Source organism: Plectropomus leopardus, chromosome 20 (genome assembly GCF_008729295.1).
Source record: "Plectropomus leopardus isolate mb chromosome 20, YSFRI_Pleo_2.0, whole genome shotgun sequence".
Lineage (NCBI taxonomy): Eukaryota > Metazoa > Chordata > Actinopteri > Perciformes > Serranidae > Plectropomus > Plectropomus leopardus.
The window spans coordinates 7,844,846-7,869,349 of NC_056482.1; the positions used below are offsets into that span (position 1 = coordinate 7,844,846).

General features: G+C 37.5%; 3 protein-coding genes across 4 annotated transcripts; 2 read left to right on the plus strand and 1 right to left on the minus strand.

Moving 5' to 3' along the window:
- Positions 1 to 20: 20 nt before the first annotated feature.
- Positions 21 to 6,399, plus strand: LOC121959912 (kynurenine--oxoglutarate transaminase 1-like). Its single transcript, XM_042509455.1, has 12 exons — positions 21 to 85; positions 1,655 to 1,802; positions 1,967 to 2,116; positions 2,204 to 2,290; positions 2,819 to 2,944; positions 3,040 to 3,160; positions 3,630 to 3,706; positions 3,812 to 3,901; positions 5,266 to 5,452; positions 5,717 to 5,796; positions 5,962 to 6,048; positions 6,158 to 6,399. The coding sequence occupies exons 1-12, from the start codon at positions 33 to 35 to the stop codon at positions 6,215 to 6,217; spliced, it is 1,266 nt and encodes a 421-aa protein (XP_042365389.1). The 5' UTR covers positions 21 to 32; the 3' UTR covers positions 6,218 to 6,399.
- Positions 6,400 to 6,861: 462 nt separating this feature from the next.
- Positions 6,862 to 15,723, plus strand: spout1 (SPOUT domain containing methyltransferase 1). Its single transcript, XM_042509259.1, has 12 exons — positions 6,862 to 6,963; positions 7,046 to 7,085; positions 8,417 to 8,530; positions 8,616 to 8,775; positions 9,253 to 9,342; positions 9,424 to 9,473; positions 11,069 to 11,199; positions 11,834 to 11,906; positions 12,032 to 12,130; positions 12,217 to 12,319; positions 14,477 to 14,624; positions 14,800 to 15,723. The coding sequence occupies exons 1-12, from the start codon at positions 6,916 to 6,918 to the stop codon at positions 14,884 to 14,886; spliced, it is 1,143 nt and encodes a 380-aa protein (XP_042365193.1). The 5' UTR covers positions 6,862 to 6,915; the 3' UTR covers positions 14,887 to 15,723.
- A 367-nt stretch (positions 15,724 to 16,090) lies between these two features.
- On the minus strand, positions 16,091 to 23,565 carry st6galnac6 (ST6 (alpha-N-acetyl-neuraminyl-2,3-beta-galactosyl-1,3)-N-acetylgalactosaminide alpha-2,6-sialyltransferase 6). Of its 2 annotated transcripts, none has more exons than XM_042509323.1 (6): positions 23,501 to 23,565; positions 22,997 to 23,078; positions 20,677 to 20,871; positions 18,942 to 19,354; positions 18,728 to 18,835; positions 16,091 to 17,635 (listed from the first exon to the last, which is right to left on the minus strand). In XM_042509323.1, exons 2-6 carry the CDS (start codon positions 23,021 to 23,023, stop codon positions 17,446 to 17,448), a joined length of 933 nt encoding a protein of 310 aa, XP_042365257.1. In that variant the 5' UTR covers positions 23,024 to 23,078; positions 23,501 to 23,565; the 3' UTR covers positions 16,091 to 17,445. The 2 variants fall into 2 exon arrangements, with proteins under 2 accessions (XP_042365257.1, XP_042365258.1); XM_042509324.1 differs by having other exon boundaries at positions 23,446 to 23,519.
- Between the last annotated feature and the right edge of the window lie 939 nt (positions 23,566 to 24,504).

Here is a 24,504-nt window from a genome sequence, read left to right on the forward strand (position 1 = left end):
GTATTTGAAATCTGCTTTAATTTCAGATTAACATGTCTGGACGACTGTATGCGCGCAGAACAGACGGCGTGGACAGCAGTTTGTGGTAAGTGATAATGACACCGGTGGACTTTTGACACCTGAGCTGGAGTGAGTTTATTGACACCAGTAAAGTTCAGTCAGCCCGTCAGCAGAGAGCTCTTTGTTGTGGAGTATAAACTGTTTTTAATCAAACCAACCAACTTTGGCTGTAGAAGATAGGAGTTTGGAGTTTGATACAGCTGAGCCTGTTGGGCGGCTTCCTCTCCTGCTGGATGTATCGATCATGTTTTCCTCAGCTCCTGCTTAAATGTCCTGAACTTTGTCCTCAAACAGCAACATGAACCCTCAGTTCACTATTAGTTCATTCATTTTTTATTAATTTATTGAAAATCAAAAATCAACTTTTACGCTTTCATACAAATGCAACATTAACCCTTTGAAGCCTGTGCAAATCAGCATGATTTCTTAAAAAAAATATTGGGAAAAACCCCCCACAATGAGCAATAAAAGAGGAAATGACCCAAAATTGGCAAGAAATAAATAAGAAAATTATGTGGAAAAAAGGAAGTTTAAAAGTTAAATTGTGGGAAAAAGTGCTTAGAAACTATAATAATTCTGTTTCATAACTTTAATTATGTAATCATGATAACCATAAATTTAGCTTTCTTCTAGCTTTTTTCCCCTAGCTTTTTGAAAATCATTTTCTGAATATACTTATTCTTTGTCATTTGTGGAACATTTCCTACCAGGTTGCTCACGGGTTTTCATGTTTTTGAAAGAAATCCAATCCATTTGCTCAAGATTCAAAGGATTAAATACCAGTGAAAGGCGTCTGAAAGCAGCAGAGGAAAAGTGATGTTTCAGGTTTCAAAGGCTTTATAACAGTAAACAATACAAATAAGACAGCAGGTCTTATGATACTAGCAAATCAGTATCATAAGACCTGATAACTGGGCATGTTTCCTGATTATACTCTTTAAGTTATGTATTATGATGTATTTATTTCTCTTCTGAAATATTGACAACTGTAGATCCAAGAAAGTATTTATGGAGACGATAAGAAGCAAAAATTGATAAATATTTTTCAAAATAAATTTTCTGTCCATTAACAAAGCAACACTGTTCATTTTAGAAGTAACCATGGATACAAGGGGTTTTCCTTTTACGCTCTGCAAACTTTTTCTTTTTATTAAACTTTTTATTTTCTGATATAATCATCACTGATATTTGGGCATTTTAGTTGAAGAATATCATTGTAAGACTCTAGTTCTAAAAACCTTTATTCTTAAGCATGTCTTAATGTCGTTTACAGTTTTTATTTACTTTAAGTTTATTTTACTGACTAGTCATTATTTAGATTTGATGCAAATTTCCCCACTGTGGGACTAATAAAGGATTATCGTATCGTATCGTATCGTATCGTATCGTATCATATCGCATCGCATCGCATCGCATCGCATCGCATCGTATCGTATCGTACCTTAAATGACTGGAGTAGAGAGGGCTTGGGGCATATTGTTAAAGACTGTTGTTTAGACTACATTGTGTTTAAATTTCTTATAGTACTATTTACCTTTACAGATAATTTTGACAATGTCATCTTTGTGCTTGACAAGCAGTTTTGCACCAACAGGGTTGAGTTCACGCAGCTGGCAGCAGACTACAAAGCAGTGAACCTTGGTCAGGGATTTCCAGACTTCTCTCCTCCCGAGTTTCTCCAGGATGCTTTCTGTGAAACTGTCAGAGGAGGACCTCAAATGCACCAGTACACCCGAGCTTTTGTAAATGGAAACACATACTTTGGAACACGTAATTCTTCCTGTGAACATTAGAAAAGGTTGCTTAGGTTTAGTTAAGTGATTTTAGACATTTTTTTTGCCTGGATAAATGTCGCAGAACAAAAAGTGATAATCACCTTCTGTTTGCATTTCCTTTTGCTCCTCAGGGACATCCTCGTCTTGTGAAAAGTCTCGCTAAATTCTTCAGCAGGATTGTGGGACATGAGATTGATCCTCTTGAAGACGTCCTGGTCACAGTTGGAGCTTATCAGGCTCTCTTCTGTGCATTTCAGGCTCTGATTGATGAAGGGGATGAGGTACGAAAATATACTCAAGTCAAAATTTTGAACATTTGAGAGATGATGAGGAAAAGAAGAGGAAAATGGGAAACATTTGTCTTTCAGGTCATAATTATTGAGCCGTTCTTTGACTGCTACCAACCGATGGTGAAGATGGCTGGAGGAAAGGCGGTTTATGTCCCTCTCAGGCCAGTGAGTTCAAAAACATCTTTTGTCACCTCTGTTTAAATTCATACATCATATTTTTGTGTGTATAAATTGGAGATTTCTTCTGTTCTCCCTTAACCTTAATACAGTTTTTACACAGGTTATGTAGACTGATGCCAAATTTCAATATGAAGTATTTTGATATAAAAAAAAACCTTGATATAATGTTTTAAATCATTTGAGGTATGTTTTAATGTTTTGTAATATGGCCCCGACATCACTGTTTTTCTTAATGTTTTCTTTGTAATTAATTGAATTATTGATTGGCAATTGTTTTACCACCCTGAGTGTTCCCATGGTTAACCACACCTGCCATCATAGAGCTCATCAACCTAAATATAAGTGTGTTTTCATCTTTTCAAACATTTAAACCTAACAAAGATCCAAGTAGGATAGAAATTTTGTCTTTAATAAACTTGTGTGGCATGGAGTAAGTGTGCAGGCATTACTTTTTTACTCGTGTACATTTATATATTAACCTTTAAGGGTTTTTTTTCTTTTGAAAAGTCTAAGAAAGTTGAGGGAAGTGCCGTCCTGTCGAGTGGAGACTGGGTTCTTTCTGCTGAGGAGCTGGCCAGTAAATTCACTCCACGCACAAAAGCAATCGTTATCAACACTCCCAACAACCCACTGGGCAAGGTGAGACATTCCCCAGTTTAGTTTCTCTTTTTAAAGCCAGCTGAATAATGTGTTCTTGCACATAAACACGGTTAAAACATTTATGTCCGTTCCAGGTTTACAAGACTGAAGAGCTCCAAATGATCGCTGATCTGTGCATCAAACATGACGTGCTGTGCATCAGTGACGAGGTGTACGAGTGGCTGACTTATGACGGAAACAAGCACGTAAAGATAGGTGAGTTAAACAGAATGCACACAAAGTGTAAAGTTGCGTAATATTAACCCTTTGAAACCCAGAGCGACTTTCCTTGTAGTACTTTCAGATGCCTTTCACAAGTATTTAAACCTTTGAACCTTGAGCACTGTTAGAAACATGGGGGGAAAAGGCAATGAGCAACTTGGTAATAAATGTTTTACAAAGTGCAAGAAATTTGATTTAGAAATTTCTTTTTAAAAAGCTAGGGGAAAAAAAAGAACAAAGCTAGGGAAAAAGTATTTATAATAATCACAGTTACATCTTTAAAAATATGTTACTAAACTCTTTGTTTGTTTTTTTTTTTTACTTTTCAGCTAGTTTTCTTTGGGTTTTGGGTCATTCCTTCTTTTTTTGCTCATTGCCTTCTTCCAATGTTTTTGAAAGAAATCAAGCCAGTTTGCTCAGGTTTTAAAGGTTTAATATATGAAATATTTCAATGTTTTGACAGCCAGCCTTCCTGGCATGTGGGAGCGAACCATCACTGTCGGCAGTGCTGGAAAGACCTTCAGCGCTACTGGCTGGAGGGTAATGCACAGACTACCACAGTTACAAAGTCACATTAGTCGCTGCACTACAACTTACGTTTGTTTGTTTGTTTGTTTGTTTGTTTGTTTGTTTGTATGTTTTCAGGTTGGCTGGGCTATTAGCTCGAAGCAAAACATCAAACGTCTGAAAGCCATGCATCAGATGTCTGTCTTTGATTGTGCAACTGCTACTCAGGTAAAGACATCATTTTTTGAAGATGATAAATATTATTATTGCAATGAAACATTAATTCATAAGCTTTTATCACAAAAGGCAGCTATAGTTCTGGTATTAATTATTTGCATTTTTGCAAAAGCTTGAAGCTGCTTCAGCTTTTTGTCTTGATTCTTGAAACCATTTATTTTCGTTGTTTTGTATTACAGGCACGTCTGCATATCTGTGAGTGTTTTAAAGGGGACCTATACCAAATTCCATAAGACTGTCCAAAAATATTAGTAAACATGAGCAACTCTCTCCCAAAATCCAGAAACGGAGAGTGCTAACACTATAACGTGCAATGTCATACAGTAAAAAGTCTCAAAACGTGTTTTTGGCCATTACAAGAATTCATGCACTAATTATGACAAAATTTCATGCAAATGTCTAACAGGACAGAATGATGAAGTGCTCATATTTTTTATCCAAAAGGTCAGTTTCATTGTGACATCATAATGTTCTGCAAAAAAATGTTTTTCTGACATTCAACGTTAAACCATATGGCCGATAACGCTAGCTTTTTTTTTTTTATTCTTTTTTTTTTTAACAAGCTCTATCATGGCACTTTTTTTGGCACCTTATTTACACTAATATAAATATTTGTTTTATTTTTGTGTATATTTTTCCACATGCTCATACAATGACTTGAATACAGATCAGTGTGTTTATTTATTTAATTTCGTTTTTAATTTATTTGCATGTTTGTTTGTTTGTTTAAAGAATGGTGGGGAGGATATATACTCAGCTGGAGGTTTTCCACTTGAAAAGTCAGCTTGTCAGTGCTCTCTGGTGGACAAACTGTGTAATAGTGACACTGTTCCTAAATTATCTCTGACCTCAGGTTTGGCCTATCTGTGCTGAAATGCGTTTATTTTGTGCAACATAAACCAATATAAGTATCTTTGTAAAAACCTTATATCGGCCAATATGATGCAAATTTATTAGTCTAATGTAAAGTCTGATTAAAACATGTGTTAGAAAGACGCTTCGGGGAAATATAGATAAATTTCCCCCTTTCAAATTTTCTCAAATTTAATTTCCATAAGCCTTGTTGACAAGGTTATTCTCTCTATCACCCAGATTTCATGGATGATATCATACACTGTTCAACACAAAGTTATTTCTTTTCTAGCATCTACATGAAATATTTAAAGTATTTTGTTTAATATTTGTAGATGTTAAAAGGAACAAAAAGGGTTTGTCTCACTTAATTTTTTCTCCAAATATATAGCTACTAATCCTTACAAGATATATTCTGTTTTATATCTGTTTCTGCATGTAATGTTCTGTTTTAGTCCTGTGTATCTCCTTCTGCTTTTCTCATCCGTCCCTGCCCTCACCAGGAGGCAGTCGCTCGCGGATTTGAGAGAGAATACGAGCTGTTTGGGACTCCAGAGAGTTACTTCCAACAACTGCCAGCGATGTTGTACCAGAAGAGAAAGAAGCTGGCCTCGTGCCTGGAGAGTGTGGGTTTGCAGCCCATCATGCCGGAGGGAGGCTACTTTATGATCGCAGACATCTCCTCTGTCAGTGAGTTCTCCAGTTTCCCTCCCACTAGACTGGTTTCAAACCATTGAATTTATTTCGATCTTAATTCAAAGGTAAAATGAACATCTCAACTGATTTCATCTGTCATTTAATAATCAATATTCTGTTGTGTCATTTATTGCTGCCTGCTAAACACTTCAGAGCCTTTTGCACCACAGTGACTAAATAAACCAAGATAGCTGCAGATTGAACACTTTATTTTTTAGGAGAGAACAGTGTATCTATGACTAACTTACTTTTTCACAGAGGTGGACCTCAGTGATTCCATGAGCTCTGAGGATGAACCATATGACTTCAGATTTGTTAAGTGGCTGACCAAAGAGAAGGTGAAACAGAAAATATAGTGAAAACTTTATTGAATTTTATTTCAGATAAAAAAAAAGATCAATCTAGATCAATAATGTAAGTGTTGTATGATATGCAATATTTACATTGTCTTGTTTTATTTCCTCTCAGCTTCTTTTGATGTTTTTTGGCTTTTTTGTCCTCAGGGTTTAGCAACAATCCCCGTCTCTGCATTCTACAGTCTGGAGCACAGAAAGGAGTTTGACAAATACATCAGATTCTGTTTCGTCAAGGTAAACAAATGTTGATTTCTTACACTGAGCTGAATCTGACTTTGATTCTACCGTTTCATCATGTTGCTCTTTGACAGTCGTTCTGAAACTCATTCTTTTTTGTGTAAAGGAGGACTCCACTCTGGATGCAGCTGTGGGAATACTGACAAAATTTGGTCAAAGGCAGTAATACCATTCACAAAGTGGTGCACACGCAGTCATACAGTCTTGTCCCCCCAAATGTACACTTAAGGGTACTATAAGGTGCACAAACACAGCTTGGATTTGCAGTTTTTATTCGCACTATACTGGTTAAAGGACACAGTCTTTCAAACTCTGCATCCAAAAGGTTAAATAAAGCTTTTAATAAATTCTTATCTTCACTTAGTTATCATTTCTTAACTTCTCTGTTCCATAGCCTTATTGGCACAGTGTATGTGCTATAATTAATGTGAATGGACTTTTGGTATCCATAAACTGTGTAAACAACATAAAAATTAAATTAAATTAAATTAAATTAAATTACAGATTAAAAAAAGCATAATTCCTTGATTTTTTTTTTCTTTTACAGCAATAATCGATCCAAAAAAAAAAAAAACCAAACATTAAGAATATGTTGTAGTTGTTGTTATAATCAGCCTTAAACATAATTGGCCGTTGCAGGATCTTCATTCAAGTAAACAGAAATAAAAAGTAAACAGTTGAAGGACAAAACCTCTATCTAATCTCAGTTATGTGTTAAGAATGTGCATTTAATTGATTTAATAAAACGTTCGGCTATTTTCAGCCAGATCCAGACAGTTTGTGACCACAATCAACGGACTTTTATTTTGAAACACGAATTGCGACCCGGAAGTGTCTAAACTTCACGTGTTGGTGCGTGTAAAAATGTCTACCGGCGTTGCAGCGAAAAGACCCAAAACTGTGCCCTCTCAGGTAACGTTACTCTATTGTTTTACAAAACTACATTGCACTTTTTTCGTGGCATCAAATATAATGTGCCTGTGGATTTTTACAGCCGGAAGAGAGGGTGGACTGGAAGAAAAGGAAAGCAGAAAGTGAGTAAACAGTTAGCTACATGTAGCTAAACAGCTAAATGTGTTTGGTTAAAGCACGCTGTTTATTTCTTATAACGCCAAGTTTCAGTGTCTAAAGGTGTCTTTGTTGAAAAGAGAAGTGTGTATATTGTTCATTTTATATAACATTAAGTGACATAGTGTCTTGGTACTTGCTGTGATGTTTTAGTAAGTATTTGGTCAAAAGTTAGTAAGTTCTTGTATTTTTAAACTCTGAAAAAGTATTGCCATGTAACATTTATCAACTAAGATGCAGAACCGCGCTCATAAAACTGGATATTATTGATTAAGTGTCGGGGGTTTGTAATATCCAGCTAAATGTATTAGCTGGTTTTAAAAAAGCCCCAAATCTCCAATTTGTCTGAAAGGGCTTTAAAATCTGTGATATGATAGCCTTTATTGCAATGCTTGTTTATCTTTTGTGACATGATCTCTTTTTTAAGCTGAAAAAGGTTCACACATACACATCCATCCTTTATTGATTTATTTTTAATCAATCATGTACAATAATTTGGGAAGCAACTCATTAAAAAATGATCCATGTTTAATTTCTGTGAGATTATGGTAAGCAGAATAGCATTAGCAAACTCTTGGTTGTTTCTTTTACCTAAATATAACATATTAGTTTTGTTTGAGAACCACTGGGGGTTTCAGGATGAGTTAAAAAAAATCTTTTTGTCAAAATCATTTATTTTTATGCCATTTTTTCTGATCTTTGTTTGGTTTTTTTCTGTACCTGCTGGCTACTTTCACCTGCATAGCCCTCTCCAAATCCTTGGAGGCCACCAACTAATGCTTATTTTCCTCAGCAATTAATCTGCCAGATGTATTTTTGATTGTTGATTAATAGTTCAGTCTAAAAAATTTTAGAGTGTTGAAAAATGTCATAATATCTCAAAGTCCAAATGGAAATGTCTTGCTCTTTCCTAAAAAAAACAGTCCAAAACCTAAAGACAGTCAGTTTACTGTCATAGCAGATAAAAAAGGCTAAAGCAGCAAATATTCACAACCAATAAACTGGATCATCTCTGCTTAAACAAGACCTGCTTGATTATTAAATAAATAAAAAAAAAATACTGCTAATTAAGTAATAAACTAATTGTTTCAGCTCTGAACTCTTCAGATGGAATCAAACCCGAGGGTTAAAAATCACGCTTGGGTTGACCTGCTAATAAACTTAAATGGGGTCACATGTAGGTCTTACCTCATTTTTAAAGATCACAAACTGAAAAGGTTTCAATTTGGATATCTTAAGTCTGTCTTACATATGTTGTATTTTCTTATGAATGTCAATTGTTGCTCCTCGATGACAGTAAAAGAGGCTAAGAAGAAAAAGAAAGAGGGTAAGCTGATCAAACAGTTGGAAAAGCAGAAACAGCAAGACGCCGCAGATGGAGCGCACCATGAACAAAGCCAAAACAAAAAAGGTAACTTTGTGATTTTATGTCATGGATTGCTGTTATAGATATGAATGGAGCGCTGTAATGTGTGACGTGTGCATGTGTCCGTTAGGTCGGGCTTACACGGTGAGCGTGGCTCTGCCAGGCTCTGTCCTGGATAACGCTCAGTCCACTGAACTCCGTACATACCTGGCTGGACAGATCGCCCGAGCCTGCGTCGTGTTCTGTGTCGATGAGATCGTCGTGTTTGACGAACAAGGGGAAGATGTCAAGTAAGTTAACCCTTAAAGACCTGGTTCGACATCTTTTTTCTTGTGTTGTGATGCCTCTTACAAGCTATTTAACCCTTTAACCTGAGCAAATTGGTTTGGTTCCTTTCAAAAACGGGAGGGGTCGGGGGTGGGGGGGGGGGGGGGGGGCTGAAAATTATTTTTTAAAAAGGGGGGAGAATTATTAGAATAAGATCAAAAACAAGGGAAAGATATCCAGAAAAAATACATTTCGAATCATTGTATTTATACATTTAAAATTATGTTACAGGAAGAATGTATACATATATTTGACATTTTTTTTGTTTTTTACCTTTTAGTTTTTTACTAATTTTCCGATAATTTTCGTGAAACTCTTTTACTAATGTCTTGCTAATTTTTGGGCCATGTGTTGTTAAGTTCCCCATTTCTTTCTCCCTGGAAAAAAACACTCCCCTAAACCACCACAAAGCTAATAAAAAAAGATTTTTTTGTCCACAGGAGCGTTGAAGGAGAATTTAAAGGTGTTGGGAAGAAAGGACACGCTTGTATTCAGCTTGCCAGAATACTTCAGTACCTGGAATGTCCACAGTAAGTAGGACTGTATTAAACCAGATCACAGATATAAGCTTATTTTATCAGATTGAGATTACAGCTTTTCTTCTCCACCAGGTATCTGCGCAAGTGGTTTTTCCCAAAGCATCAAGATTTACAGTATGCAGGTGAGAGTAAATCATATTATTTCCATACATTCATTTACAGCAGGGGTTTTCTGGCTCTGACACTGTGTTGTGTCCTTCCCCAAAAATTAGAGGATCTAGTCAGCGGTTTCTGTTCGCAATGTACCCACAGATGCTCTGATAAATATCACAGGGTTACTTTGACACTGAAAAAAAGCCATGATTATCAGGCCATTTCTGTGGTTATAAGGAGCTCATGTTTTCTATAATTTCCATAGAGATATAGCCTATTGATGTTCAGAGGATCTAAACATGATTGTGTGTGTGTGTGTGTGTGTGTGTGTGTGTGTGTGTGTGTGTGTGTCTGTCTGTCTGTCTGTCTGTGTGTCTGTGTGTTCAGATTTGACTTAGTTGTGACTCTGAGGAGTACAATGACACAAAATGCTGCAATCAGGCACAAAGCTATACAGCATGGTATGATTTTTGCTCAACTTATTAATACACAGATACCACTTGTAGGGGTATTTAAATCATTAGTATTAAATATATAAATATATAATAATATAAAGACACACTTAACCTTTGGTAGCCTATAAGAATAATAAGATGAATTGCTTTCTCAGGCCACTTGATACATTTTGCTGCAATGAAAATGATGAAGATGAACAGACTGAAAATTTTATCTTCTTAGAGAAAACAATTTTTTGGACATAATTTGCATTAAATTGTCCCAAATATATCTTCTCACAATACTCAGCAATTGCGACATGTTTAAAATTGCAATAATATTGTAATGTTGTTGGTCCTCTGGTGATTCCCACCTCTAGCTTGTTGTGTTATTCTGAAATAAAGTTCTGTCTATATTTTGCTACTGCTTCTGACAAATTGTGTATAAATTAGGGCTGTTAAACAGTAAGATTTTAAAATCACAATTAATTAATACATTTTTTCACCACATGTTGTCAATTCTATTATTTTGCATTTCAAAACGGTTGTGAAGTCCATATTGACAAGGTGAAGCAACGCTTACCAGATTGTCTTGATTAGGAGTCAGACGATACCAAAAAAACCCCCTTTGCACTATTGAAAAGGGGGCATGTCTGTAAAGGGGAGGCTCATGGGTACTCACAGATCATTCAGATGTCTGGAGGTCAGAGGTCAAGGGACTCCTGTTAATAAATGGCCGTGGCATTTTTCCATTGCCAAAAATGTAGCCTAACTTTGCCGCGTTATTCCGCCCCCTTATTGAGAAGCTAGCATGAAATGGTTGGACCACTGGATTTATGAAGTCTTCCTTTTCAAATGAGTTTCAGGTGATAACAGTATCACTGTAGCTTTCAAACTCAGCCTGGTGCAGCCTCGTAAAGATGGGAATGTTGGCCGGCAATTAATGCAAATTTAAAAAATAAACTCAATAAACTCTAACAATTTCCATTCTTTTGCAGCAGCTGCACCAGTAACAAAAGCAACCTGTTATTTCTGTTTCCTGCTACACAAGAATCACACAGGACTATTGTCTCTGCAGCAAATTATACAGAGGGTGTATTTTCGATTGTATCATCAGTGCAATCAGGACTTCAAAATGAAGGCGAAAGAAGACATGTTTTCACGTTACTGGCCTTTTTTTTTCTTACCAGGTTTGCTGAACCCTTTAGATAGCCCTCACCACATGAGGATCGATGATGAATCAGAATACCGGGAAGGAATCGTCCTCGAGAGGCCGATCAAACAAGGAAAAGGCTCATTGGTTAACTGTGGAATGAGGAAGGTGAGCACGTCATAAAGGTCATCATCCGATGCAACATCATGATCAAAAATATCGCCTTTACAGGCTGCAACTAAAGATTAGAGGCCCAAAGTGTAGGATTTATCGATATATATTGGAAGTTTATTCTCTTAGGTGTATTATCACCTACAAATAAAAATTGTCCATCTTTTTACAGTAGCCCAGAATGGACACACCAAACACTGGCCCTAGACAGGACCATATATTTTCAAATCAGCCACTGTAGTTTTTTTTTTTTTTTTTTGCATGAAACTGCTTTATTTAGTGATATAAATCATAGTCGGTTTGTTTTGGAGAGAAACACATCTCCATGGATGATTTGACTTCCAGTAAAAACCTATAGAACATCTGGATTTTAGGTTATCAGACAAAAAAGTGAGCACACAATAGCAGGTGCTGGGTTAGCAGCCAGACAACTTCATTCAGTGTTTTTACCAGTTTATATCACGAGTTTATGATCAAAGAAAATTTCAGAAAATACTCAGATTGAACAGACTAAAACCAGTGAATTTTTGCCTTTTTTGTGCCTTAACAAATGAGTCAGAATTGTTGCAGATGACTACAAGTCTGTTGATTTGATCATAACTCAAATAGCTTGAACTCTGTCCACCTGCAGGATGTTCGGATTGATAAGCAGCTGCAGTCTGGACTTCGAGTCACAGTGAAGCTCGATAAGACACAGAATCAAGGTAATTTTGTCCGTCTGATGGACATTTTTATTGTTTGATTTATGCTTTCTCTGAGAAAGTTCCTCAATATGTTTTAAGATTCTGCAAATCAGTTCAGTGTGTGTGTGTCTGTCCATCATCCTCAGAGAGTAAACTGTGTAAAGGCGTGGTGGTGGCTCCTCACCTGCCCAGGACCGAAGGAGGTCTCTACTGGGGTTACACTGTCCGCCTGGCATCTTGCCTCAGTAGGTTTTCCACACTTGTGAGACATGTTTTTCCAGATTAACCTCCAACGTCATGCCAACCTGAAAACATTGTTTTGATAATACAGGTGCAGTTTTTACAGAGAGTCCGTATGAAGACGGATACGATCTGACGGTTGGCACATCAGAGCGAGGCAGCAACGTCGACCAAACAACTCTGTCACCTTTCAAGTATGTTCAGAGCCAATAAGCGTCATATATTTTTTTAATTAGACATGCCAGACTGAAATATACAAACAATTACTTGATGAATTGCCACCAAACATAATAACTTTGGCGATTTCATAACTTTTCCTCTTTCACCATCATCAGGTCAAAATTTAAATTTGTCTAGAGCAGTTTATACACATGTATCGAAAAGGGTACTCGCAGAATCAAAGATAAACATAATCCCTATGTTAAATTATGCATCCCTCAAGTTCCCTAATGATTACATTTCTGTTTTTTTCATTGTTTACATGCACATTATTATCATGCGCAACAGGATAAAAATACTTTTTTCTGGGACTTCAGGGCTCTAGAGTCAGTGTCGTTGCTGGTCAGTGTAGGCTTTATCATTTGTATATCATTTGTATATGGCATAGGTAATTCTCAGAAGAATTTTTTTAATAACTCCAACCTCAGAAAGCCCAATCATCAACATAACTGAACACCCTCGAGTGCATGTGGGGCCTTCAGTGTATAGCAATGCATCATATTTAATGAGCTGGTCGTTTTTGGTATGTAAAATAATTAGTAACTAAAGCAGTTAAAAATATAGTGAAGTAAAAAGTACAATACTTCCCTCCCAAATGTAGTGGAGTATAGCTTGGCATAAGATGGATACACTTGAGTACAATTTCAAAGTAGTTCTACTTTACATAAGAACAGTACTAGAGGAAATGTACTCAGTTACTTTCCACCAGTGCATGTTGTAAAGCTAAATGAAGTGATCATGGTAAACATTATACCTGCAAGACATCTGCATGTTAGCTTTGTCCTTGTGTGTCCTTTTGTTATGTTTGTCAGCTAGCTTAGATTAGCATTTAGCTCAAAGCACCACTCACAGAGGGTTTTTTTAAACACGGGTAAACCTGCTAAATACTGTATTTCCCACTGCCAGTGAACAATTCGTACAAGTCTGACTCTCTGTAAGCTTTTGTGTGTGTTTGGGTTGTTTTGTTGGTGTGTCCGTGCAACATCATGGACAGGCAGGAGAACAGGTAAACAGTTGACAGCACCAAGGTCAGAGGTCTTTGAAAACTTTTCAGTGGTTTCTACATATTTCTTCATTATTAAGTCTCTCTTTCACGGTGAAGATGTATTTTGATCAGTGTTTTAGCTGCTTAGGAGGAGATGGATGGTAATTAGTGATGCCGTGTCATTGCATTTTGTCAGTTAAGGAGCTGATACTAATGTGTTTAACAATCAATACCAATCAGAGCCAGAGGTGATACACACCCGTGTCTACTGCAGAGTCAATTGACCCGGGTGTGAATGCCAATCATATGCTTTCTCATTGCATTAAAAAGCCAGGCGTTAGCAGGGTTTGTTTTGTTTTTTTTGCAGGCATTAATGGCATCAATTTAGGGCCTGAGCAACTCAAAATTTCCCCTGTGCAATCTTAAGATCTCTGAAATGAAAAGTTGTGCAAATTTTGAGTTTTTATCAAACGATGTGGCTATGGCAAGACATGAAACTTCCATGTTTCACTCCGAAATAGGAAGTGGTTCATAACTCAAATGTTCATAGTGCAATCTGCCCTTAACTTCACAAGTTTGACAAGAGTTCTGGCCCAAAGATACATGCAAATCATGAGTTGCAATTATAGCATGGTATATTTTATATTGTGATGTACTGCTCCTGGCTTGTTGATCAGATCTACCTCAAATGTGGTCAGGAAAACCTTAAGATCTCAATGATGCTTATTTTGCGAAGTTTGTGAGTTTTCATCCAACATTGTTGCTATTGCAACCTAAAGAATTTAGATGTTTTTGCATGACAAAGAGAGCTGTCGTGCCACTCTGAATAAGATTCCAGGCCTGAAGACATCGACATGCTAAAATTGACTCAGAGGCCATAAAGCCACAACACAAACATGTCATTTAAGTGATGTGTGTTCTCAAGCGCAACATAGTAAACACGGGAAGTGGCGCACAATTTGAAAAGCATTTCCAGCGCCATGGACTACACGTGGAAAACAACGGCTAAGCTGTGTGCTCAGTTTCCAGCGGCCAGCCAACCGGCACCCTGACATCAGGAAGGTGCGAGGACCTGTTCATCGCTGCTTGCAACTTTAATATCATTTTGTTTTCATAATTTAAACTTGGCTTTTTTCTACATTTTTAGGCATCTTTTGGTAGTTTTTGGAGGTCTTCAAGGACTGGAGGCCAGTGTAGACTCTGACCAAAACTTGGATGTGACTGACCCCAGTGTTTTATTTGACCTTTACCTCAACACATGCCCCGGTCAGGGCAGCAGGACCATTCGCACAGAGGTGAGGAGCTTTTAATACAACACAATTGTTGTATCACTGAACTTTGTGACAAAATAAATCGACAGTCTTTTATAAGCAAATGCATGCGAGTCTGTAAGCAGTTTGGATGAAACAAAACTGTTTTGCTCATCGATGTGAGGCAGTATGTCAATTTTTCCTATTTTCTATTCAACAGGAGGCCATCTTGGTTTCCATGGCGGCAATGAGACAGAAGATCACAGCAGCCTTTTCAGATGTTTCCAACGGTTCATTAAAGAATTAGTGATGGAGGAAAACAAAGACATGCTGGCAGAAGTTTTATCATCTAACTGGTCTTCACCATGGAGTTGTTCATCTTCCACTGTAAGACCTTTGTAGCATTTCTTACTGTCTAAACAGCTTTTATGTCAAACTTCACATCAGTGCATCATGTGCAGTCAGCACTGGATACCTTCTTATTTGATCTCCGATCTGTATGTCTGTGTTTGTAGATGTTTGATAAATTGTACATATTTAAATACAAATACTATCCAGAGACTTGAACTGACTCATGTTGTATTTTTCAAAGCATATAATTTGTTTTTGATAAAACAATACAGAACTCTTCATGAAAAATAGCATTGAGACTGACACAACATGGACAAACAAATGGCACTGAATATTTTCATCAACAAACACCAGAGTCGGCTTCAGGTTTCTGAGCGAGTAGGTCAAACACATGCCTGTGTTAAGAGAAAGTGGCCCATCTGCTTTTAATGCAAAACTACGGGCTTTTACAGATTTCACATTGTGTTGCAGATGCAGTACTTTCCAGCTGCCATGCATGCCGCATGCATCTGCCCCTTTTTATGTGAGTATTTTTCCTCATTCAGACAAGAAAGCCAGGGACAGATTCCAGTTTACTGCCAGGTTTACACTAGGCCTGCGGTATTTTTTTGGGTTAGTTGAAGGACAACTTTTTGTGGATGGGCTTGATATGCACAAGCTTTCCAGATTATTTGGTACACCCTGAAAAAACTGATAACAACAGTCCTGCAATAAATAACCTTATAATGTTCAGTTTTAGAGAGGTGGCCATTCAACTTTTACTTTTTTAGTTTGAAGTGCTAGTGAATTGTATCTAGTTTTGTTCACAAGTTCTAATACTTAATCCATCCTTACTGATGTACTGTTAAACCTTTGAAACCTTTCAAATACTCGTGAAGAAAGTGATGAGCCACTTAAGAAAATTTTTTTTTAAAAAAGTACAACAAAATAAAAATAACCTAAAAAAAATGGCACAAAAAAAAATCCAAAAACCAAAACGTAACAACAAAAATAAATGAAAAAAATATAATAATTCTGTAAAATAAGTTGAAAATATAATTACAATTTTTAGAAATTAATGTCCGATGAACTAATTTCTGGACATTTTTCCCTAGTTTAAATTAGAAAAAAAAAATCTAAATCATCTCATTTCTTGCAATTTGTAGGACATTTTTTTTGTCAAGTTCCACACACAGTAGATGTGTGTGTCTCTTGTATTCATAGTTGAGCATTGATTTCAAAGAATTAGATCATACAGGTTTCTGATCACAACTAATCAAGCACACTGCGTGCCTCTCCTGAAGATGAATACTGACAAAAATGTTAACATTACTTGCGAAAGGCAACGTCGTTTCGGAAACTGCACCCGTTTCCGCCTCACGTTTAGTTTTAAAATTGCTATTTCACTTGAATCGTGCAGTCCTAAGAGCAACATACTGATACATAACATGACCATAATGCATTCTGTGGACTATTTGAACTAAAGCTGCATGCGCTGGTATGCCACTGAGGTAAAAAGGTTTAAGTTCATGAGGCAACATTTTTATGTGTATAGTCTAAATTCCATATAAACATTCAAATCAAAATCTAGTGCAGCAAAATGTTACAATGAAAAACTAATACCTTCAAATTAAGGTATAAATAATTAGCCTGTCTAATGTGGCAATCATTATCTTTAGAATACATTTGGTACCACATAATCTCTGCAGTCTGAATGTGTCCTGTTAGTACAAAAAGAATAACTGACGCACAAACAGTGGTGTAATTAGTCGCTGTTGAATCAACAAACAGTATCTGTAGCACCATGTACAGTATGCAGGCAGTCGTGTTTACTTATGAATCGGATATTTCCTGATTTAAATACAATTTTTGCTCATGTTAAGACTTTAGTTGTTTTTCAAAATATCAAATCAAAATATGTCAATGTTTATATTATTCAAGCTAAGATTGTGAAGAAAATATGATTTTAGCTCTGTAACTTTTACTGCTCCCAACCACAGTGCTCAAATAATGCATCATAGGGCTCCAATGTACATATAGATTAAATTATTGGTCAGCTGATGGTCAGTGATTATTGCGTGGTATAATCTCTGTGTGATGGGCGGCTCATGGGAAGTTAATTGAATACAGTGTTTTGTAGGCCACTCATTTATATCTATGTCTGGTGATGTAATCCCCCCTCAACATGTCAGAACAGAAGTGCATTTTCAATACATAATAACAAAAATATTATAAACATGTAAAAATTCTCTGCTATTTACAAAAACACCTGTCAGACGCCACCACATGTCAATGTGGAATATACACAATATAGTATTTCCTCTCTAAAGTGCAATCCTGCACTGTCTTCCTTGGTCATTTGGTCCGCTAATAATAGTTTTTACCGAAATCTCTTACTTCCTCCTGGCGATTTCTGAAAATAGCGGTTATTCATCATGTGGCTTTTTGAAGGCTCATTTGGGTTCGTCAGCCCGCAGCTCCCAATCGGCCTCTGTGAGTGCAGAGAGATCCCTTTGTGGTTTTCACAAAAGTCTTTTCACCAGTTGGGGTGAGTGAAGGTGATGTTGTACTGCTTTGCCCAGCGTGCAAACACTTGTTTCTCTGTGATAAAGCGATGGTGGTTCCCTCTTCGGCTGCCTTCGTTCTGTATGTACGTTACGCATTCGTCAGGCCCCCTGGGCTTGTAGTAGTGGTAGGGCATCTTCTTGGACCCCGGTTTGGATTTTCTAAAATTGGTTGAAATAATGTTAGTTTCACATCATCTGTGATTTGATATAGTGAAGCAAATCATGAGTTTAGTGTATTAAAGAGTCTACATAGTATGGATGAGCAAGTACATAATTATCTGTATCTGCTAGCCAACTACATTATCTATATTCGTATCCATACTTGAAATTAGCGGGGTTAACTCCTGTAATTGGTAGGACCCTAACCTGAAATTGTTAATCAAAGACACATCAAGCCAATGTTGGCCCGTTGGTGAGCATCTGTCGCCATAGTTTTGCTCCAGTGTATCCCACACTGTTGGCACTGGTCTTTTTTGGCTGATTCAGCATGTTGAATTGGCAATGAAAAATGTTCTTCCAACATCAGGTTGTGTTCTTGATGTGCTAATTTTCTAAGTAGCATCTTGAATCCGTCTCGTCAGTCTTTTGGTTTCCAGTTTTTAATGACGAATATAAACTACTGCCACCTGGAGAGTCATTTCCTCTCATATGCTAGTTGGCCGTTAGCTGCAGTCTTATTGGTGTTTCAAAAATGAAATTTTTAGCAGAGGCCAGCTTCGTGGACGCCGGTGGTCTGACAGGCCATTATAGATATTGCGACATTTAGATTCTTTTTATTATATAACTGATTTGTTTCCTTCTGCCTTTTTTTAAAAAATGTCTTGATCTCCTATCATTGTATCTTGCTTGAATTACCCTACGCTGCCCCCACAATCTCAGGTGGTTTGGATCTGTTTCATTCATATCTGTAAGCCTTTAGAAATGTGCACAAATGAACAAGGAATACGTACAGAAGGCGCCATCCGTGTCTGTATACATATCCAACACTGAGCATAATTGAGCCCTAAGACTGAAACTGATTATAAGTTGCCTCAGAATTGAGCTTCAGATCATTTTTGATAACAAGAGAATGAACACAGTTTGAACAAATTTTGCCGACATGAGGATTTTCCCTCGTCACAAGTATGGATATTTTACTCCAATAATACTCACGCTCGTAACAAGTAAATTGTCCATACCCGATACTCCTTTTATCTGAGTATTCAGCTCAACCCTACTACATCAGTTCATAAGTGCCATCATTATACTCACCCACAGTGATTGGGTGGAACCATCCCATATACTTTGATGTTATCACATATCTCGATGGCTATGACCATGGTGAACCAGCCTGTGCTCAACCACGAGTGAGATTTTTGTCTGAGCAGAAAAAAAACAACAAAAGGAATAGTTTGTGGAAGTGACATTTACCCAATATGGGGCTGATGCACCATAAAACGTGATTCATTATTCCCTAAATACTCACCTATCTCGTCCCGTCTCCCTTTGAAACAGACTGTCAAATTTGCGCATCTTGTTGGCTGTGATACTGAAGCAAGACAAGTTGCTGTAGGTCATACTGACTCTCTGGATCAACCTGTACAAGGTTCCTTTGGACTCCTTCGCAATTTTGTTTGGGGGTCCCCAGAAAATGATCATAGGGTTGCTGTCTGGCCTCTGCAGGAACTCATTGGGCCGCCGGACCACCCTGAACACACTGGAGTGGGCTATGACCCTCAGAGAGGTCTTTTTTCCTATGTCAGTCTCGAACCCTAGCGTGGGTGCGTCGTTCATACGAATCACGCACTCCGTACTGTCGATCTCTTCTCCGGCATGGCTACCCAGGACATGGCTGGAGCTCGTCACCAGTGCACAGTTATGACACTGTAGGTTCATACTCTGAAATAAAAAAAAAAGAAATAGGGTGAAAAATTATGTCCATCAGTTATTTACCCCTACACTCACACACACACACACACAAATTGTGTATTTGTTTTTTAAAAGTAACATTTTGACATCATGTTTTCATCGCTGAATTAAGAAAGTGATTTCACAAAACTTGCAAAGAATGATGATGATAAGGACAAGTCAGGAATATTTCGATGGTTAGCTTTAGCATCTTTTGAATGCAGAGATGGTAGAGTCTGTTTGTTGGTCAGCCACTTTGATCTAGACTAAAATATCATCTATTAAGTATTAAGATTAGATTCTGTTCATGGTCCCTGGAGGATGAATCCTACTGACTTCAGTGATCCTCTGACTTTTCCGCTGGTGTCAACATTGTCTTGACAGTTTAAGTTTGGTTTTTTTTATAGTGATATGTCTCCTCAACTACCGGATACATTAACATGAAAGTTTTTGCACAGATAGTCATGGTCACCGGAGGATGGCTCCTGATTCAACTGGTGCCACCGGCAGATAAGGGTGCTTATCATTAAGGTTTTAACCACACTGCTCTCACAGATACTGCTTATTGATCTGGTACAACAGTATTCTGTATTGAATAGAGCCTGCAAACAATAACATGCTAATGGAAGCACGATCACACCACTGGGAATGACAGCTGTCTTAGTTCTATGTGTTAAGACCTCATCTTTGGGTACAATTTCGTTTCAGTTTTAGCTCTTGCACAGTGAAAGATAAGATGATGATCAGATTCTGCAGGAACATACAGGAAGAGAAAAGCAATAACACTGAGGATCAGAACACATCAGTGTTATGTGACTCATCTGCAGGAAAATTACACAAACCACTTCACCAACATTTTTACATTGCTTTTGATCGACCCGTCTCTTACACTGTATTCTTATTTTAAATATGTATCTAAAAATGTCTTTAGAAGCTTCAACTGGCTACAGCTGTGATGTGGAGTCTATGCTTATTGCTTTTCACTAATTACAATAAGTATACACTTTTAGTTTTCTAGAGGTGTGCCACTTTCTTTTGGTGTCTTTTGATACGCTGATGCGTGCACTTATATCCTTTTACATTTAGACATGAGGAAGTTAACATAAGCATTAGCTCAGTGCAGCCTAAACATTTCACTTCTGCTGCATCCTCGACCTATATACTAAAAATCTGCATTACATGCAAACTAGTATTTATCCTTTGGCTGACAGAAATACATTGACTCACTCACAATGATGTACAATACTCTAAACGTATGCAGATTCTACATCACTAAAACGCATTTCTGTGTACGTGAACAAGCTATTAAGTACCTTGTTCCCATGAAAAGGCACATAACCGTCTTTCCCAGACCACTTCTTTAGATCCGTGGCCTTGACAGCGTAATTTGTAGCCACATGGAAAGGAGTGTATACTGCATCGTTGACGTTGTTGGAGCCATACAGGATGAGGAGTGTCATTAGGACGACGATGGCTGCGAAGATCACCAGCCTGTGGTTCTGCTGTCCCTGCAGAGCAAACAGAAATGGTGAACTAAGAACGTTTGCATTTTTTTTTCTACTTATACTTAGTAATTTATACTCCACAACTTTATTACAGCAGCTGAACTGGCTCTACAAATCTTGATTTTACATACAAAACGTTTAAAATATGGTGTATTTTTGTAGGTTTGGCCTAAATATAATTAATGCTTTTTAATGACACAATGTCAAACACTTAATGTATTCAGCTTCTTTGTTTCAGCCTCGCTAGAAACTAGCGAACCATGCATTAGCTATACCCACTTAGCCACCATTCTTGCTGTGATGCAGCCAACTGCACTACTATGGCACCCTTTAACCTAAACTCTAATACTGTACTGCTGATATTGTAGAGGCTTGGACTGGTGGTTGAGCAAAACAAGCAATATGAAAACTTCCCTTTGGGCTTTCGGTAATTGTGGTGGGAATTTCTTGCTCCTTTCTGACATTTCATAAACCACAGAACTGAGTAAACAATAGGCAGATTATTCAATAATGACCAAAATAATTGGTAACTTATAGAGATGGATCATTGTCAGAGGAAGTATCACGGTTTCTCGTCTCTCGTGACTATTAAGGAGAAAATGTTAACCCCACTACGTGTGGAAAAAGCGTCATTTGTGTTTTAAGTTGTTGATCTAGGAAATTCTCATCTGTGCATATCTTTCCAACTTTACTGAGCTAATTCAGTCTGGAAGCTGCTGTCCTCTTATTGGTTCTGTTTAGCAGAACTGAATCTGTAAGCTGTATGGATGCCTACTTTAACCTCTGCTGTACACAAGAACAATCTGAACTGCGAGAAATGTTTTCAACATTCAGGAGCTTTTGAAATGATTAGAAATGTCACTGCGCTTATGGCAAAACTGGATGATCCTGAAATCCACTGCTGGAGCTGCGTATCACCCCTCCTTAACCAGCCATAAAAAAAGTGTGTACTACACGTGGGAAGAACATTTCCAAAATATCAATACTACAGATACAATCATTTTCCATTTTAACTTGTATAGAATCAATACCAAAAAGGTTTCTCCCTTCTGTGGTGTGCCCGATTGTATTTCAGTAATAGAACTGCCGATGTAAACAGTGTCTCCAGTGTTTCCCCTGCCATTATAAAGAATATTTACTTGTTTTGAATAAATAAATAAGTCATAGATTAATGCAATACTTGAATTGAGAATTATTTAAGTTGTTTATTGGTTGGTAATAGGAGCCGCAGGAAGGGAAACCATCCTCGTCCAGTCCAGACAACCCCCCGCCACAAACCAGCAAAGCTTAGGGGAAACACTGCTTTCGTTGTTGTGAAGTACTGTAGTGCATTCACTCTGTACTTCTCCTCTGCTGTTGTGTGCATTCAAAAAATATAAGCATTGTGCGCATGGACCACACCCTGATGACTTTAATCCAATACAAAACTGCAGTAAATCGCTTGAGGAAAGATGATGAACCGTGAGAAAGAGAACTTGTAGCTGAAAAACAGAAAAGGGAGGAGGGAGGAAAAGCCTGAGCATCCCCCTGACACAGAGAGAGAGATTTCCCTGACAGAATCTTTTCAGAGAGCCGCAGGCAACGAGTATCCAAATTGGATCTTTAGGACTGTTTAATGGCACAGTTTCAAACTGATCGTCACTAGCTGTTAGTTGAGCAAACCGATTACTTATCTCAGAAACTATAACCCATGGCTTTCCCCTGCATTAAGTACATCACCCACTTTTTAAATATAAAAAGTATCAGTATTGATTTCTGCAATTGTGGCCCCCGTATCATCTGTTAGCCTATAGAACCCCAAATTTCTGTCACAGCCCTACTGCTAACACATCAACGCTTGAGTAATAACAATCTAATGCTACTTTATGTAACAAAGTATTTTTTTAATGACACTTACAATCCTTTATTCAAGTAACATTTTTAATGCAGTATTAGTGTTTTTACAGTTTGATATTTGTACTTTTACTTATGCTAATGATATGAATACTTCCTAAACACTTGATAATGATAATGATATGATAATACCAGCATAGATACAACACTCTCTGCCCTTATAATACTTCTAATAGTAATAATGATGTTAAAGGGTCAGAGTGCCACACCCTCCTGCTGTTGGGTCTTTCCTTACCTTGTGGCCACCGAGCTTGAGCCCCATGCTGTCTGATCAGGCTGTGTACCAACACACTGGCTGTGACTGACTGTCATCATATCTGACCGGAAGAGACAAATATAGTGTAGACTGAATTCACAGCACACACAGCACAGATGGTATCACATAACGATATTCAAATGTTAGATCAATTCACATGTCAGTATAACAGCAATGTGTCAACAAAACATTAAGTATTTACAGTTGTCAAAAAGAAAACGTGCCAATTGCAGCGTCCTAGCCTTCGCTAGTTGTGTTTTAGCTGATATTTACCTAACGCCACACGCGCGCACGAGGCAATTAAACGTTATTATGTTGACAAAAAAAAAAATCATAATACGCAGCCGCTGTCCGTCCGTTATAGACGTACATTGGCTAAAATGTTTTTTGAAAATGGAAATATACCGCTGATATGATTAAGATATTACCTAAATTGACATGTCAAAGCGTGATAATTGAGTCCAGCGTTAATCCCGTGTTTACCGTTTCATGGCCTTTGCGGTTTCCGTGTCCGATGTCTCTCTCATCCCTCTCGCGCCCCATCTTCCTGCAGCACTCGCTGACGTCATCACCACGTCTCCCACTGCAGCACAGCGATGTGTGTGTGTGTGTGTGTGGGCTGTGCAACTTTATCAAGTTCCCTTTAAAACTAGTCAGCGTGTTTGTGTGTGTGTATATATATTTATACGTACATATATATATATATAATCAACATCCTCTAATATTGCCCTAGCTGATACTTACTATACCTCTGATTATATGCATAACATCAAACTAAATCAAGATGATGTAAAAGCCAGTCAGCCAGATGCACAAGAGATGTATTTTCATTGAATTGAAAGGGTGAAAATGAAACTCCTTAATCTTTATTTCAGAGGCCCTTAAAGGATCAGGTTTAGGATTTAGTTCCATCTATAAATGTCTCCCATGTGCCAAGCATTGACTTACTAGGTTTCCATGATTTGCACAAAAATTAAGTGATGTTTTCAAAATGTCAATAAAACACAATTGGGAGATGACTTGTGACGTTACGTACTTCTGGCGATGGATGTTCAGTACATGAGCAGGTTTATTTCTTAACCTCAACCATCGCATCAGCTGCCATTATTTCTGATACAAGGCGACAAAGGCGTGTTATGAGAGTGACAATAGAGAGGCAAGCACCTTATTTGCGCAAAAAGTGTTTCCACTGCAGTTTTGCGAAATATGGCCTTTTTCGAATTACCTGAAATACCACCTCATGCAAGTGTAAAAACGTTTTTGATATGGTGACTGCCTTATGTACTTAGTATATTACTGTTAAATTTATAACAATACTGCTTTTTTAAAATGAAAAACACTGCATATGCTGTAAAATCACACAGAGCCATGTTAAATGCTTCAAAAAGCATCAGGTTTTGTGGACTTTTACTGTATTTTGGACAAACCATACATTACTGGTGCCTGTATTTCTACAGCAGTTTGTTATGTTGCTGTATATAAACAGG